The sequence below is a fragment of the Cladophialophora psammophila genome (assembly GCF_000585535.1).
Source record: "Cladophialophora psammophila CBS 110553 chromosome Unknown aczJe-supercont1.1, whole genome shotgun sequence".
NCBI lineage: Eukaryota > Fungi > Ascomycota > Eurotiomycetes > Chaetothyriales > Herpotrichiellaceae > Cladophialophora > Cladophialophora psammophila.
In genome coordinates this window covers 3,790,747-3,803,025 of record NW_006912922.1, presented here as the reverse complement: position 1 = coordinate 3,803,025, position 12,279 = coordinate 3,790,747, and the positions used below count along the sequence as shown (strand labels likewise).

Here is a 12,279-nt window from a genome sequence, read left to right as displayed (position 1 = left end):
TGTACCCTCTTGCTCCGTCGTGCTCAGTCGTGATCAGCTGTGCTCAGCCTGAGCACACTGATCTACACTGAGCGTTGCTGAGCACGTCACGTGCCTCAGCCTTGTGTGTTTCCTGCTTGTGTGGCCCTCGCGGGTCGGCACACCTGCCTACCCGGTTCTCAGTCCTGGTCGCAGAAAAGGCTGTGTCTAACAATAGTATCGACCATATACTATAGAGATGACTTATATATACGCTTATCGTTAGATTCTACCTACTTGCTAAGGAATTCCTAACACTAACGTATTTCTTTTTCGAACGCGAGAATAAACGTCTAAAATCCACTTTAGAAAGATCATAATATCTTCTTTAGTGGTATATATAAGAAAGTTAAGCCTATCTTCTCTAAGAAATTTATAATATCTAACTATGTTAGTATCGGCGTCTCTTCTTAGTATATTCATAGAATATAAATTCTTACTTAGTTTATTTTATCATTATACCCTAAATATTTTCTTTCGTTAAGTCTATATATCGCATTTTTACAGTACTCTTCTCGGTAAGTTATTATCGATGGCGTCGATAATACTTAGACGAGAGTTAGGCGACTATCCTACGACTAAAATCTTATATAACTATTCGGCCTCGTAGAAACTACTCTTCTCTATAATTCTTTATCTTTAGTAATAGCTTATAGTGCGGAGTAGTAGCTTATACGTAGAATAGTATAGCTAGTAAAGAGATTCTATATAGAGAGCAGAGAGAGATAAAGATCGCGATCGCTAGTCTAAAGATAAAGCTTAGTTATAGTCGGTCGTATATATAAAAGATAGATAACGAGACGCGATTCGAAAGAACTTCGTAAAGATTAGAGAAGATACTCTTCTATATAGACTATAAGAAGATTCATCGAGATTCTTACTACGCGTCCGTTTAGGCGCCATACTTAGGGCAGTAAAGGTATCTATTTTATCGGTGAATAGACGATTCCGTTGTGTCTAAAGGGGAACTATTTCTGGTCCCACTAAAGCCGGCTTAGATGGAGAGTCGAGTTTACGACGAGGGGAGACTAGAGTCGGGCATTCTTGGCACCGAGGGAAAACCACCTCCAAAAGCGGCGGCGCCTACCGCCATATTCGGAGGGAAATTTCCCTGCAACTTGCGTTGATCCGTAAAGTATAACACGGAATCGACGCTATTCGGTGCTGTCCGGCCCTGTTCGGCACCCTTTCCAAGCAACAGCGATGAGATTTAGTCGGAAGAAGCTGGTAAGCGTCCTAGCTACTGTCGTCCTCTCCTACTCAGACGAACTGCCATGTGGGGTATGTTGGGGAAGCTTCGAGACGGACTGTATAAAGGGATGACCATTTCATTGAGCCATCACGCATCAAGCATGATCTTCACCACTGCCACACCATCTTCCAAATTCGACCTTACCACACCGGTCATAGGCAGTGTGCATCCCTTTCGCGCGCCTTGGGGTCTCTTTTTGGTCCTAAACGGGTTCATATTTAGTCTCTCAAATATCGGTAAATCTACTTGTAAAGACCTACGTTCACATCAGCAAAATTTCCCACACGACCCTGAGAGCCCCGGGCCGCCCTGGGCTGTCAAGGTAAGTCTGCGTCTTATGCAACCTATGAGACCGCTAGGCTCGCTGAGCTACTCTAAGAGGGCCCTAGGCTAATATAATAATTTATAGCTTTACGAATATATAATTATACTAGTCGTTTAAACTACTACTAATTAAGATTAAATTATATAAGAATTAGAGAATATACATATATTAAATATAGGGTTTCATACTAAATCTTAAATTATTAACTTAATAGCGTTAGTATTCACTTTTAGCGTAGATCTTATTTCCGAAATGGGAAAGATTCTTTTAAATTTAATAGTATTATATTATAAATATATTATAAAAGTTACTAAAAATAGATAGTCTATAAAAGCTCATAGCCTAGATATAAAAGCTGTGAGGTACCGTGGGCTCCCTGGGCCTCCTGGTCATTTAAGAAGGCTATGGGCCGCGGGAAAAATTGCCGATGAGACCTTCGAACGAAGTGAGCGGATATTCATCATTACTACGCAATAGAGCTACATAGAAGGCGGCCAACTAAGTAGTTTGAGTACATAAGAGGGGGGCTGGGTTAGGATCCCCTAGTATCTCAAATGGGTCCCATCATCTAAAGTTGACGAAAGTTGATGTTGTGAATGAAAAGGAGGAGAGAAGACCAAAAGGCTCAGGGAGGGCTCAGGAAGCAGCAGGTGAGCCGAGGGTGAGCAAAGCGGCGAGCGGCTAATCATAAATGGACGATGAAGTACCTCGTATGTTTTTCGTTCTCGAGTACCTAGCGAGCTAGGTAGGCTTTGGGCTGAGCTCCAAAAGCTTCTCCTCCCAGTTGTTTCCGGAGCTGTTTCCCGTCAATTGGCAAAGACCCTTCGTTATTAAGTCATTACTCCCTCTTCTAGACTCTCGGTGTCCTCTCTCACTCCGTCTATTTCACTTTTCTTCACTCTCCAATGCCGCTACCCAGACCAGCCGCCTTCCGGGGCGCCCTCCAGACCTTTTCTCTGAAACGTGCGGGAACCCAAGCTCGAACTAGTCTTCGTGGAGTTGGTCGGAGGACTTATGCCACCGAGCATGGCGCACACAAGAGTAGTGACATTCCCTGGTTAGTTACCTCTCTACGGACGGAGCTGTCATTGTCACTGACACAACTTTGGCAGGCTAGTCGGCTCCCTCGTCGTGACTGTCCCAGCTGCGGGTTGGTTGTTGCAACAAGGACCTCAAAAGTCCGACCATGGCCACGGCTCCCATACCAAGGAGAAGCACGAGGAAGCTCCTCCTGAAGCGTCAAAGGAAGAAGAAGAAGAAGAACCCGCAAAGGAAGATACAGAGGGCACAAAGGAAGGAGGAAAAGAGGAAGAGAGCCAGGACGAGGGTAGAGAAGAGTCCGCTAGCGAGGGGGACGATAAAGAAACGTAGGTTTTGCCAGCGAGATGATGCTTCTGCTCGCGAAAGTCCAAGTTGGAGTTGAAGACTAACGCCTATGCTCAGAACTCCCAAAGGGACTGCATTACCAGAGGACCAAGCCAAACAGTCTGAGGAGAAGGGCGCCAAAGACGTAAGTTGGACTCTGCCGGTGCTCGGAAAGAGATTTGGTTTGCTAAATTCTGGCAGGCCCAAGGTGATGTTTCTGGAGCAAACAATCCCTTCATGGGCGAGGCAGACAGAAGCAAGAAACCCGAGGGTATGGATGCGACGGCGAAGCTTCACGGAACCGTTGATACCTCACAGCGGTCCAGTAAAGGCCACCACGAGACGGGTCAGAAGGATGACTGATGCCTGGAACGACTTGGCTATTGGAACGATGACGAAGAGGCTCCTGCATTCAAGTTGGGTGCTGGAAAGTGTGGCATTGTCGGACAATATCCAAAGCCACGGCGGTAATTACTGTATAGAAAAAGCATTCTGTGATCCAACATCATTTCGCAATTTCGTTCCAGCAGAGTGAGTTGGCTAGTAGGCATGCATTACGCCCCGTTGATGCCCAGTGTAAAGGCGCTGTAAGTGCGAGGGCGATACGCGGAATACGGGTGATACGAGCAATTTGAGGATTCTGGATTTTCCCAGGAGATTGCTGTTGGGTCCCATTGACCCCCTCAATGCAAACTACTATTACTGCGGACAGCGACGGAGCCTGTTGCGGAGGCTTACTACAATATTATATGACATGGCCATTTCACATGCCCTTTTGGGTTTCGCACAACTCTCAACCACCCTTTTAAACGTTCCCTCACATAACCACATTCTGTTGCCTTCGGAACGTGCGGTCTCTTGTTGACATCATTTTCGACAACATGGCTCGTCCACGGCGAACGTCAAGCAACCTTGGAGGTGATCCCCGGGGAGACACCAGCGCACCTGCACTCGCTACCATGGCAGCGCGCCCAACTTCTGTATGATGAAGCAGCAATCATCCCGAGGGCTAACCATCTGACTCTTGACAGGCAAACGAAAAAGACGCAAAACCCCATTCGAAGAGACGGAAAGCAAGGTCGGCCTTTCACAAATGGAAGCAAATATCCTTGCGGCACACCTGGCTAAACCCGCTCATCCTCACCGTTGCGATACTCGTTGCCTACTACATCAATCCCGGAGAGCAGAACCCTTTTCACAAGGCGATTTTCTTATCCTACAATCTCGGGCCTGATTATCTCGGCGGACCTGACATGTATGGCAAGGGGAAAGCAGACATTGCCTTTGTGGCCTTTTACACGATCGTCCTGAGCTTTACCAGAGAATTTTTAATGCAGAGATTGATCCGTCCCATTGCCATCAGATGTGGCATCAAAAAGAGAGCGAAGCAGTCACGCTTTATGGAACAAGTCTACACGGCCATCTACTTTGGCATTTTTGGTCCGTTTGGCCTTTATGTCATGTCCAAGGGGACCCTTTGGTACTTCAATACTACGGCCATGTTCGAAGGGTTCCCTCATCGAAAGCATGAGGGTGTGTTCAAGGCATACTACTTGTTGCAGGCGGCCTACTGGGCTCAGCAAGCCCTCGTCCTCATGCTGCAACTGGAAAAGCCTCGAAAGGACTTCAGAGAGTTGGTCTTTCACCACATTGTCACCCTCTCCCTCATTGCGTTGAGCTACCGCTTTCATTTCGCTAAAATGGGCATTGCTGTCTACATCACCCATGACATCAGCGATTTCTTCCTCGCGGTAAGCTGTGGCCCTGCGCAGAGCTGACTATCTCCAAAACTGACCGCTTTCAGACTTCCAAGACCCTCAATTATCTAGATTCGATCATCGTAGGACCCTATTACTTTCTATTTATGTGCGTTTGGATTTACCTTCGCCACTGGATCAACCTGCGCATTTTGTGGGCAACCCTCACCGAATTCCGGACCGTGGGACCTTACGAGCTGGACTGGGAGACTCAGCAATACAAATGCTGGATTAGCCAGATCATCACATTTGCCCTTCTCGCATCCCTTCAAGCCGTAAACCTCTTCTGGCTGTTCCTGATCCTCCGCATCGCCAAGAACTTTGTCTTCTCGAATGTCCGGGCTGATGAACGAAGTGAAGACGAGGATGAGGATGAGGAGATCGAAGATGCGCCAAGTGAAGGAAAGAAGGCCTCAGAAAATGGCAAAATCGCTGGAGGCAAACCAGTTGTTCTCGTCAATGGCGAGCCTGTGGAAAACGTGTCCAAATCAGACGGAGTACGCGAACGGAAGAGGAAGAGCTGAGGGCAGAGAGGCAGACAGACAGCAAGAGTGTCAGAGCCCCGGGAGCCTTTGGGCTTGCGAAGCTGCCAAATCCACTGGGTAGTAATGGACATGTACGATTCGAGAGGAGCGTTCAAGTTTTTAATTGATTGCAGCCTTGGAGCTAGTTGATGAAGAGAGCGCGGGACTTGCAAATGGTAGTACTACTGGCGAGAGATGTCATACCCCAATACCAGTATGCTTCCAATACCTCCCACTTGAACTTCGTTCACAACCTATTGCTGCCACCCATCATTATTCCATCCCGTCCTTGCCGTGGTCAGAGCCTGAGAAAAGCTGATTCCTCTCCATCCTGACCTCGCGCCCTAACTCACCTTGCTCTCTGCAGTAATGCCAGAGGAGTGATGGATCGAGGAATTGTGCTGTGTCGACCTGCATCGCAACGCGCATTGACACCACCACATCCGTCGCATTGAATGAAATGTCTCATCCTAGGCTCAAACATCACGCGTGGACTTCAGCCGCAATTCAGCACAGGCTGAAACCCACATCCACTTCGTTCGATAACACTTGACCCAAGTGATCAGGACATTCTCTTTTGATCAAACATCGTCGAACCTTCCCTCCGCCATTGACGGATTTGGTGGGTTCGTCAAGGATGGCAGCCAAGCAGACACAGAAACATGGACGCTGCACTGAAGCCGCACGTCGACAATCAAGGATCAATGCTACATACATCCCACGACTCCAGCTGACATGTGGTATGATAAGACATCTCAAAAAAAAAAGGGGGGGATCTCCGGAATGCCACCGGAGGGAGCAGAAGCTTCACCACCTCTGGGCCTCGTACATCAGTTCGACATGTGGGGTAGGCTGTGCAACGGCCATTCGGGACATCCAAGTCTCACTGCGTACAAAGACTCGAGAACTCTTTGAACCACCGCTGGCGTCATGTGGAGAAGATTCGGCGGCTTCCATGGTGTTGATGGTGGTCCCAAGAGAGAAAACTGCGAACATTCTACATGGCAATCCCTCGATCGCAAGGTCCAGAATGCGGCTTTGAGTATCGGCGGCGTATTGTTAGAGGAGAACAAGCCGAACCAGCAGACATCTGAGGATCTGCAGCTGAAGGTCTGACACCCGTGGCTTCTTCAGAGTGATGAAGATAGGACAGGGCGAGACCGTTCGGCAGTTGAGATGGCCAGAGAGAGTTTAGCCACGGCCATCTGCTCGATTCTTACCCCATCTGCTAGAACATCAATTTAGATCCCTCCACGGACAGGATCCCCAGCGCATTGCCTCCTGGTCAGCCCCGTCACCCATCCTGGGAATGTCTGTGGACCAGTGGAAGCCCATCAGCTCACTCGCGATGGCCACAGATCGTGGGGCTAGTGTGTGGGGCATTTGTTGTTTCGCGAAGATGGGGAAATGCGACCACTCTCCTAGAACTTGTGTGGCAGCGTGGAGGAGCAGGGACGATGATTTTGTTCAGGACTACCCTGAGTGGCATGGGCGTCATGGGTGTTTCTTGGGATGGTGGCTCGCTCCTTCATAATCATTCATTCTCTTCGCCAAACGACACCTCGACTGCTCTTCACCAGACCCCTGGACCAACATGGAGATCAAAGCGACTGAAGAAGCTCCCTTGACCAAGTCCGCGGTTGTGACCGCATGGCAGTTTGTGGCTGCCCATCCTTTCGTGATCCTCTTCCTGCTCCTGTTTGTGCGACCTCTATGGAGACGCTATTCCTCGCCTCTGCGACAATTCCCAGGGCCATTCATCGCCTCGTGCACGCGAGCCTGGAAAGGTGGGTTCCAAAGTGCAAGCACACGGAGAGGCATTCGGAACTGACTATAACCTTTACAGTATGGAGCACTTGGTCTGGTCAGACCGAGCAACATCACATTGCGCTTCACAAGAAATATGGTAGTGGATTCACCTGTTTGGAGCCCTGGACAAAGCTGACGCCCCCTAGGCCCGGTCGTCCGCATCGCACCAAACGAGGTGTCTTTTTCGAATCCAGAAGCTGCAGTTGAATTGTTCAAGACCGGGAAGGGGTTCCACAAGACAGACTTCTATGGAGTGTTCCCACCGCCCGAGAACCCCGACATATTCACCGAGACTCGAGAGGCTGTTCACGGCGTTAAGAAGCGATATGCAGCAACTCCTTACAGCCTGGCCTCGATGCAGCAATGCACGCCTCGAATTGAGGAAACTGAAAAGCTCTTGATCTCCAAATTGGACGAGTTTGCCGACAATAATAAGATCTGCGATTTTGGCGACTGGCTTCATTTCTTTGCGTTTGATGTGAGTTAGATACCGGACTCATTCCAGTTGGCGGTGCAGACATGAAAGATCCGAATACTTACTGTTTCCAGGTTCTGGGCGAAGTGGCGTTCTCCAAGAAGTTCGGCTTTCTCGATGCGGGTGTCGATGTCGACCGTGCCATCAAGACGATCGATAACTCTCAATGGTACAACGGCATTGTGGGCCAGGTTCCCTGGCTCGACTACCTGTTCCGACGAAATCCACTATGGAACTTGATTCCGTTCATGTCCAGCAAAAATGCGCTCATCACGAAGACGGCATTGGGACAACTCCAACAGCGCCAGGGTCCGGAAGGAGAGAAAGTCGAGTATAAGGATCTGCTCAACAGCTTGATCGTGGCGCAGAAGGAGCATCCCGAAGCCCTAGGTCCTGGCGATGTGTTCGCGATTGCACACGGCGCCATTTTCGCAGGTAGCGATTCGACCGCAAGCACGATGCAAAGCTTCTTCTGGTATGTCTTGTCCAACAAGAGAATTTACGACAAGCTGGTCGAGGAGATCATGTCTGCCAATTTGTCTGAGATGGTCATGTACAACGAGGCACAGAATCTGCCGTATTTCCAAGCTTGTCTGAAGGAAGCCATGAGGATTGCTCCTGCTGTCGGGTTGAACATTACAAGAAAGGTCCCTCCTGGCGGCGCCGAGATTGACGGTGTCAAATTACCCGAGGGCACCGCTGTCGCCGTGAATGGGTGGGTCTTGCATAGAAACAAGAGTGTCTTTGGCGATGATGCCGAGGTGTACCGACCCGAGAGATGGCTCGACGATGATAAGGAGAAGGTCAAGATGATGGAGCGGTGCATGTTCCAGGTGAGTTCAAATGCACCCATAACTCCAAATCAAGACGCAGGAAATCAGGACCTAACTCAGCTTTTCTAGTTTGGTGGCGGTTCGCACGTGTGCATCGGACGACACCTTGCCCTACTCGAGATGAACAAAGTCATCCCCGAACTTCTGCGGCGATATGATATCCAGCTCGTTAATCCGGGAAAGAAACTTGACCATCATTCGAGCTTTTTCGTCGTGCAGTGGGGATTATTGACTTATATGCGGTTGAGGGGGAAGGCGTGAGCACACCTGAAGGCCGACTTTTGGATCGGACAGAATCAGATGAAATGCTTGCGTCTTGGCGATTATTGGATCGAATGGACTGTTGTCGGAGTAATTGTCTCAGCACAAGCGCTCTGGTGGAAGGGAGATACCTTGGCCGGCCTTGTGAAGGGAGGAATGGTTGTCTGATTAGCCGAGCATTTGGATGATTCGGAGGCTGCTGAGACATGACTACAGGCCTGCACGGGCAAAAGGGACGTGGAGCTCTTTTTCAGAGGATTTGAATCACCGATCCAATGGCTAGGGTAGGCTATCGCGCTGCCTCTCCTTCAACAAGGGGAAAAAAAAATCAAAATTAAACAACATACTGGCAAGCCAGACATTTTCCGCGATTGCTTGGTGACATTGGATAAATGAGCTGTGTGTTGTGGATTACTTGAATACAGAGTATGGAGTACTGAGCATAAAACAGTGCGTAAGTCGGAGGAAAGGGAGGCGAGGAGGGTCCGTCTTCTCGCTTGCCCAGCTCACCCTCTTTGGGATCAGGGGTGCCGCTGCTTTGTGCTCACCCACCGAGCCAGGTGGGCGCCAGGGCTCAGGAGTTGAAGCTGGAAGAGTCGGAATAGTAGGACCGAGAATGAAGGGCTTGCAGCTTCACTTACACACTGTTATCCAACACACCATAACTTGTCCACGCCGTGATTGAGCCACTCCGCTTCGATCCCCTGCATAGAGTTGCCGTCGCCGTGCATCGCATATACCCTAAGAGCCGCGAGGTACTTGACCTGTACAACGCTGTCTCTCTCGACGTCTTGCATACCCTCGCCCACTAGGCTTCTGACTTCTTCAACGAGAAGCCCGAGCTTGAAATTGACAGCTGGGTCATTCGGACCCGGAACAGCACTCAGAATAATCGCCAGCCTTGCGTTCGGGCTAACGAGGGATACGAGAGTGACAAAGTCCTTACGATTTTTGTCTGTCGGCCAGACAGCAAGCTCGTATCGGTCTTGATATCGAACGGCCTGATCCAACTTGACCGTGATGAAAGAGGCCGAGATGTTCAGCATCTGTGGCGAGCTGATGATGCGCCATCCCCTAAACTTGACGATCACGCCCTTGCCGGGGATCCGTCGAACCGGAACATCACTCTCTTCGTCGGGAACATCGCCGCCTATCGTCGCGGGAGCCCACTGCATGCCAAATTCCGGAAACCTCTCATCCGTCGTAAATATCACACTCTGAGGGATCGTCGACGCTGACAGCAGGATCAATTTCAGCTTGGCCAATCCGACCTCCTCGGCGTTCCGGTTATCGTCGCCGGTTCTTTGGAGAGCTAACAGCGTCTGTTTACTTGCTTGGCTGATAATACCCATAACCAGATATCTATCGCTAGGATAGGATGTGGCTCGTTTGTGCACCTCTCTCCGAGCATTGAAAAAGGTCGTCGTTTCAGAGGGCGAAATTCTGTTGATCATCAGACAATTTTGGAGCACTGCGTGGATGTATTCTTCCTCCATTCCGGCGAGTATTCGCCATTCATTTCCCTCTCTGCAAGGAGACCTCGCTTTCGCCATCTGGTAATTGATCACTCGCAGATTGGCGAGGCCCCTGCCCGTCTTGATTATTAGCTCTTGCGCAACTGCTCCCTTGTGCAACGTCTAGACACGGCGGGACCAGCCACAGAACTTCAATTGCATACCGAACTCGAGGACGGACGTGATATCAGCATTCTCGAGGGCAGAGTCCAGAACTACCACCACCTCTGCCTTTCGGTAGATCTCTGACATGGACAAGATAGCCTTGGTGCGGAGCTGCCACATACGATCGTCAGAACCTCGCGGCACACAGAAAGTGTCAATCCAAAATAGAAGAAGATTCTCGCTAAGCGCGGAGCAGATGTCCAAATCTCTTTTCTCATGCTGCTGTGCGCATTCTTGGTGCCAACGCCATTGACATTCATATAACTCGTTACCCGACACGTTTCCTCTACCATCGGCCCAAACGTGGCTATAAGCAAGATAGCGGGTGCTGGGGCCCGCTGGCACGATTTCGAGGTCGATACTGCCACCAAGACTGTGAGATCGAGGCTTTAGTCTCACCAGAGGTATCCCGCCCTGTTCGATGATTTTAACCATGGTATCCCATGCCTCGCGTGGCATAATCTCCAAGCATGTGCAGCTATGCTGGACGTGTTTCTGCTTTTTACTCTTGAGGCTTGATGTTATCAGCCTCACATCGTTCTGCCGTGCAAGTCGAGTGGTTGCCTCTCTTGTTGTGGCTGGGAAGCGTGACTGCCATACATGCGGTAACAAAGCCATAAATGCCTTCGAAATGGTGGATATCACTCCTACAAAATCCCAAATTCTCCAAGAGACGGATCAGAAAAGGAGGTGTGTACCAACCTCCCGCGGAACGTGCATTGTTTTCAGAAGAAGACAGACTAAGCTCTGCAGAAATGACGTCCATGGCATACGTAATCGTGTATCCAAGGCAGCACAGGGAAAGTTCGAGATCGTGAGGGAAGACTTCGCGGCCATGTGCTGCCCAAATTTGTGCTCTATCGTCAGTAGGGCTCTTAGTGGCTTTCTCGATTTGACCAGACAGCACTCTAAGAAGGAAGAGACCCCTTGCGAGAAGGTCGTTTGCGTTTTTGATGTGCGTCGTGGCGCCAGCTGGATCCGCGGCTTGCAGCCTCTGCGCGGCAGCGACCAAATCGCGCTCTAGAAATTTCATCGTTATCAGCACGGGACAGTTTTCATCTGGTCTCCTCTGTTGTTCACAGTAATCCTCAATTTCCACCGTGCTGCACTGAAAAAGGCATTCGTGCAACAACCCCCAGTAAAACCAAGACTGTATGAGGGAGGCATACACAGACAACGGCCGCCGCGTAAGGAGGGAATGGTTCCCGAGGAAGAGACCCTCCATGAGTTCTCTAGAGTCAAAGCCTACACGTTCCCCGAACCCGTGGAATCCTCCTCCGTCATACGGGACCTCATCGTGCCGGAGCCTGATCGGGATGATTTGCTTCAGAATATGGCCGAAGAGCGGGAAGTGGTCCATGTCGACCCGGTAGTAGTACTGGTCACATATCCCTCCCTGGGGGAGCTTGGAGGGCAATCGTATAACTGCCGACGGAATTTCACTCTTTGCGCATCTAGCAGGTTGGTGTAGCCGTGAGAGCTTGAGTCAAGGAGTAGTCTTGCTGCCAAGCTAGGCAGGCAACAATGGGTTTTGCCTCACGATGTGACACGTCGAGACGTTTACGAGGCACGCCCAAACGAAATATATTATCACGTGCCGCCTACCATGCAACGGAACCAAAGGCAGGCGTGACCGCTATTGCTATGCAGCAGCATAAAACGCAGTCCAGGACTTTGAGCGAGGGCATGGGTCCGCCACTCAGCGGTTGGGCGTCGGCGTTCTTCCAGTGAAGTTGTCGTCAGGTACACGCTGAATGTACACCCTGCGAGATAAAAGCCCTTGGAGTTTGGCGGCCGGCTAGGTTGGATCTGCTCGCTCCCAAAACCCAGCGTATCATACAGAGAAAGTCCTGTCCGAGTAACTAATTCCTCGGGAAAGATCGGTATGTTCTCTCGATCAGGGAAGAACAAAGATTTCGTAAATGAAACGGTCTCCGGGGAAAACAAAAAGGGGCGGCGCAGCAAGATTGTGGACGATGAT

At 50.0% G+C, this 12,279-nt stretch overlaps 5 protein-coding genes across 5 annotated transcripts; 3 read left to right on the top strand and 2 right to left on the bottom strand.

The window, feature by feature from the left end:
• Positions 1-2,500: 2,500 nt before the first annotated feature.
• On the top strand, positions 2,501-3,323 carry A1O5_01331 (uncharacterized protein; the record flags this gene model as incomplete). The annotated part of the gene is made up of 4 exons (XM_007741950.1): positions 2,501-2,652; positions 2,708-2,962; positions 3,039-3,105; positions 3,162-3,323. The coding sequence occupies 4 exons, from the start codon at positions 2,501-2,503 to the stop codon at positions 3,321-3,323; spliced, it is 636 nt and encodes a 211-aa protein (XP_007740140.1).
• Positions 3,324-3,841: 518 nt separating this feature from the next.
• On the top strand, positions 3,842-5,241 carry A1O5_01330 (uncharacterized protein; the record flags this gene model as incomplete). Its single annotated transcript, XM_007741949.1, has 3 exons — positions 3,842-3,940; positions 3,992-4,711; positions 4,765-5,241. 3 exons carry the CDS (start codon positions 3,842-3,844, stop codon positions 5,239-5,241), a joined length of 1,296 nt encoding a protein of 431 aa, XP_007740139.1.
• A 1,594-nt stretch (positions 5,242-6,835) lies between these two features.
• On the top strand, positions 6,836-8,619 carry A1O5_01329 (uncharacterized protein; the record flags this gene model as incomplete). Its single annotated transcript, XM_007741948.1, has 5 exons — positions 6,836-7,028; positions 7,088-7,150; positions 7,197-7,528; positions 7,600-8,358; positions 8,428-8,619. The coding sequence occupies 5 exons, from the start codon at positions 6,836-6,838 to the stop codon at positions 8,617-8,619; spliced, it is 1,539 nt and encodes a 512-aa protein (XP_007740138.1).
• A 647-nt stretch (positions 8,620-9,266) lies between these two features.
• On the bottom strand, positions 9,267-10,757 carry A1O5_01328 (uncharacterized protein; the record flags this gene model as incomplete). The annotated part of the gene is made up of 2 exons (XM_007741947.1): positions 9,267-10,237; positions 10,298-10,757. The coding sequence occupies 2 exons, from the start codon at positions 10,755-10,757 to the stop codon at positions 9,267-9,269; spliced, it is 1,431 nt and encodes a 476-aa protein (XP_007740137.1).
• Positions 10,758-10,800: 43 nt separating this feature from the next.
• A1O5_01327 (uncharacterized protein) lies at positions 10,801-11,658 on the bottom strand (the record flags this gene model as incomplete). The annotated part of the gene is made up of 1 exon (XM_007741946.1): positions 10,801-11,658. The coding sequence occupies one exon, from the start codon at positions 11,656-11,658 to the stop codon at positions 10,801-10,803; it is 858 nt and encodes a 285-aa protein (XP_007740136.1).
• Positions 11,659-12,279: the final 621 nt, after the last annotated feature.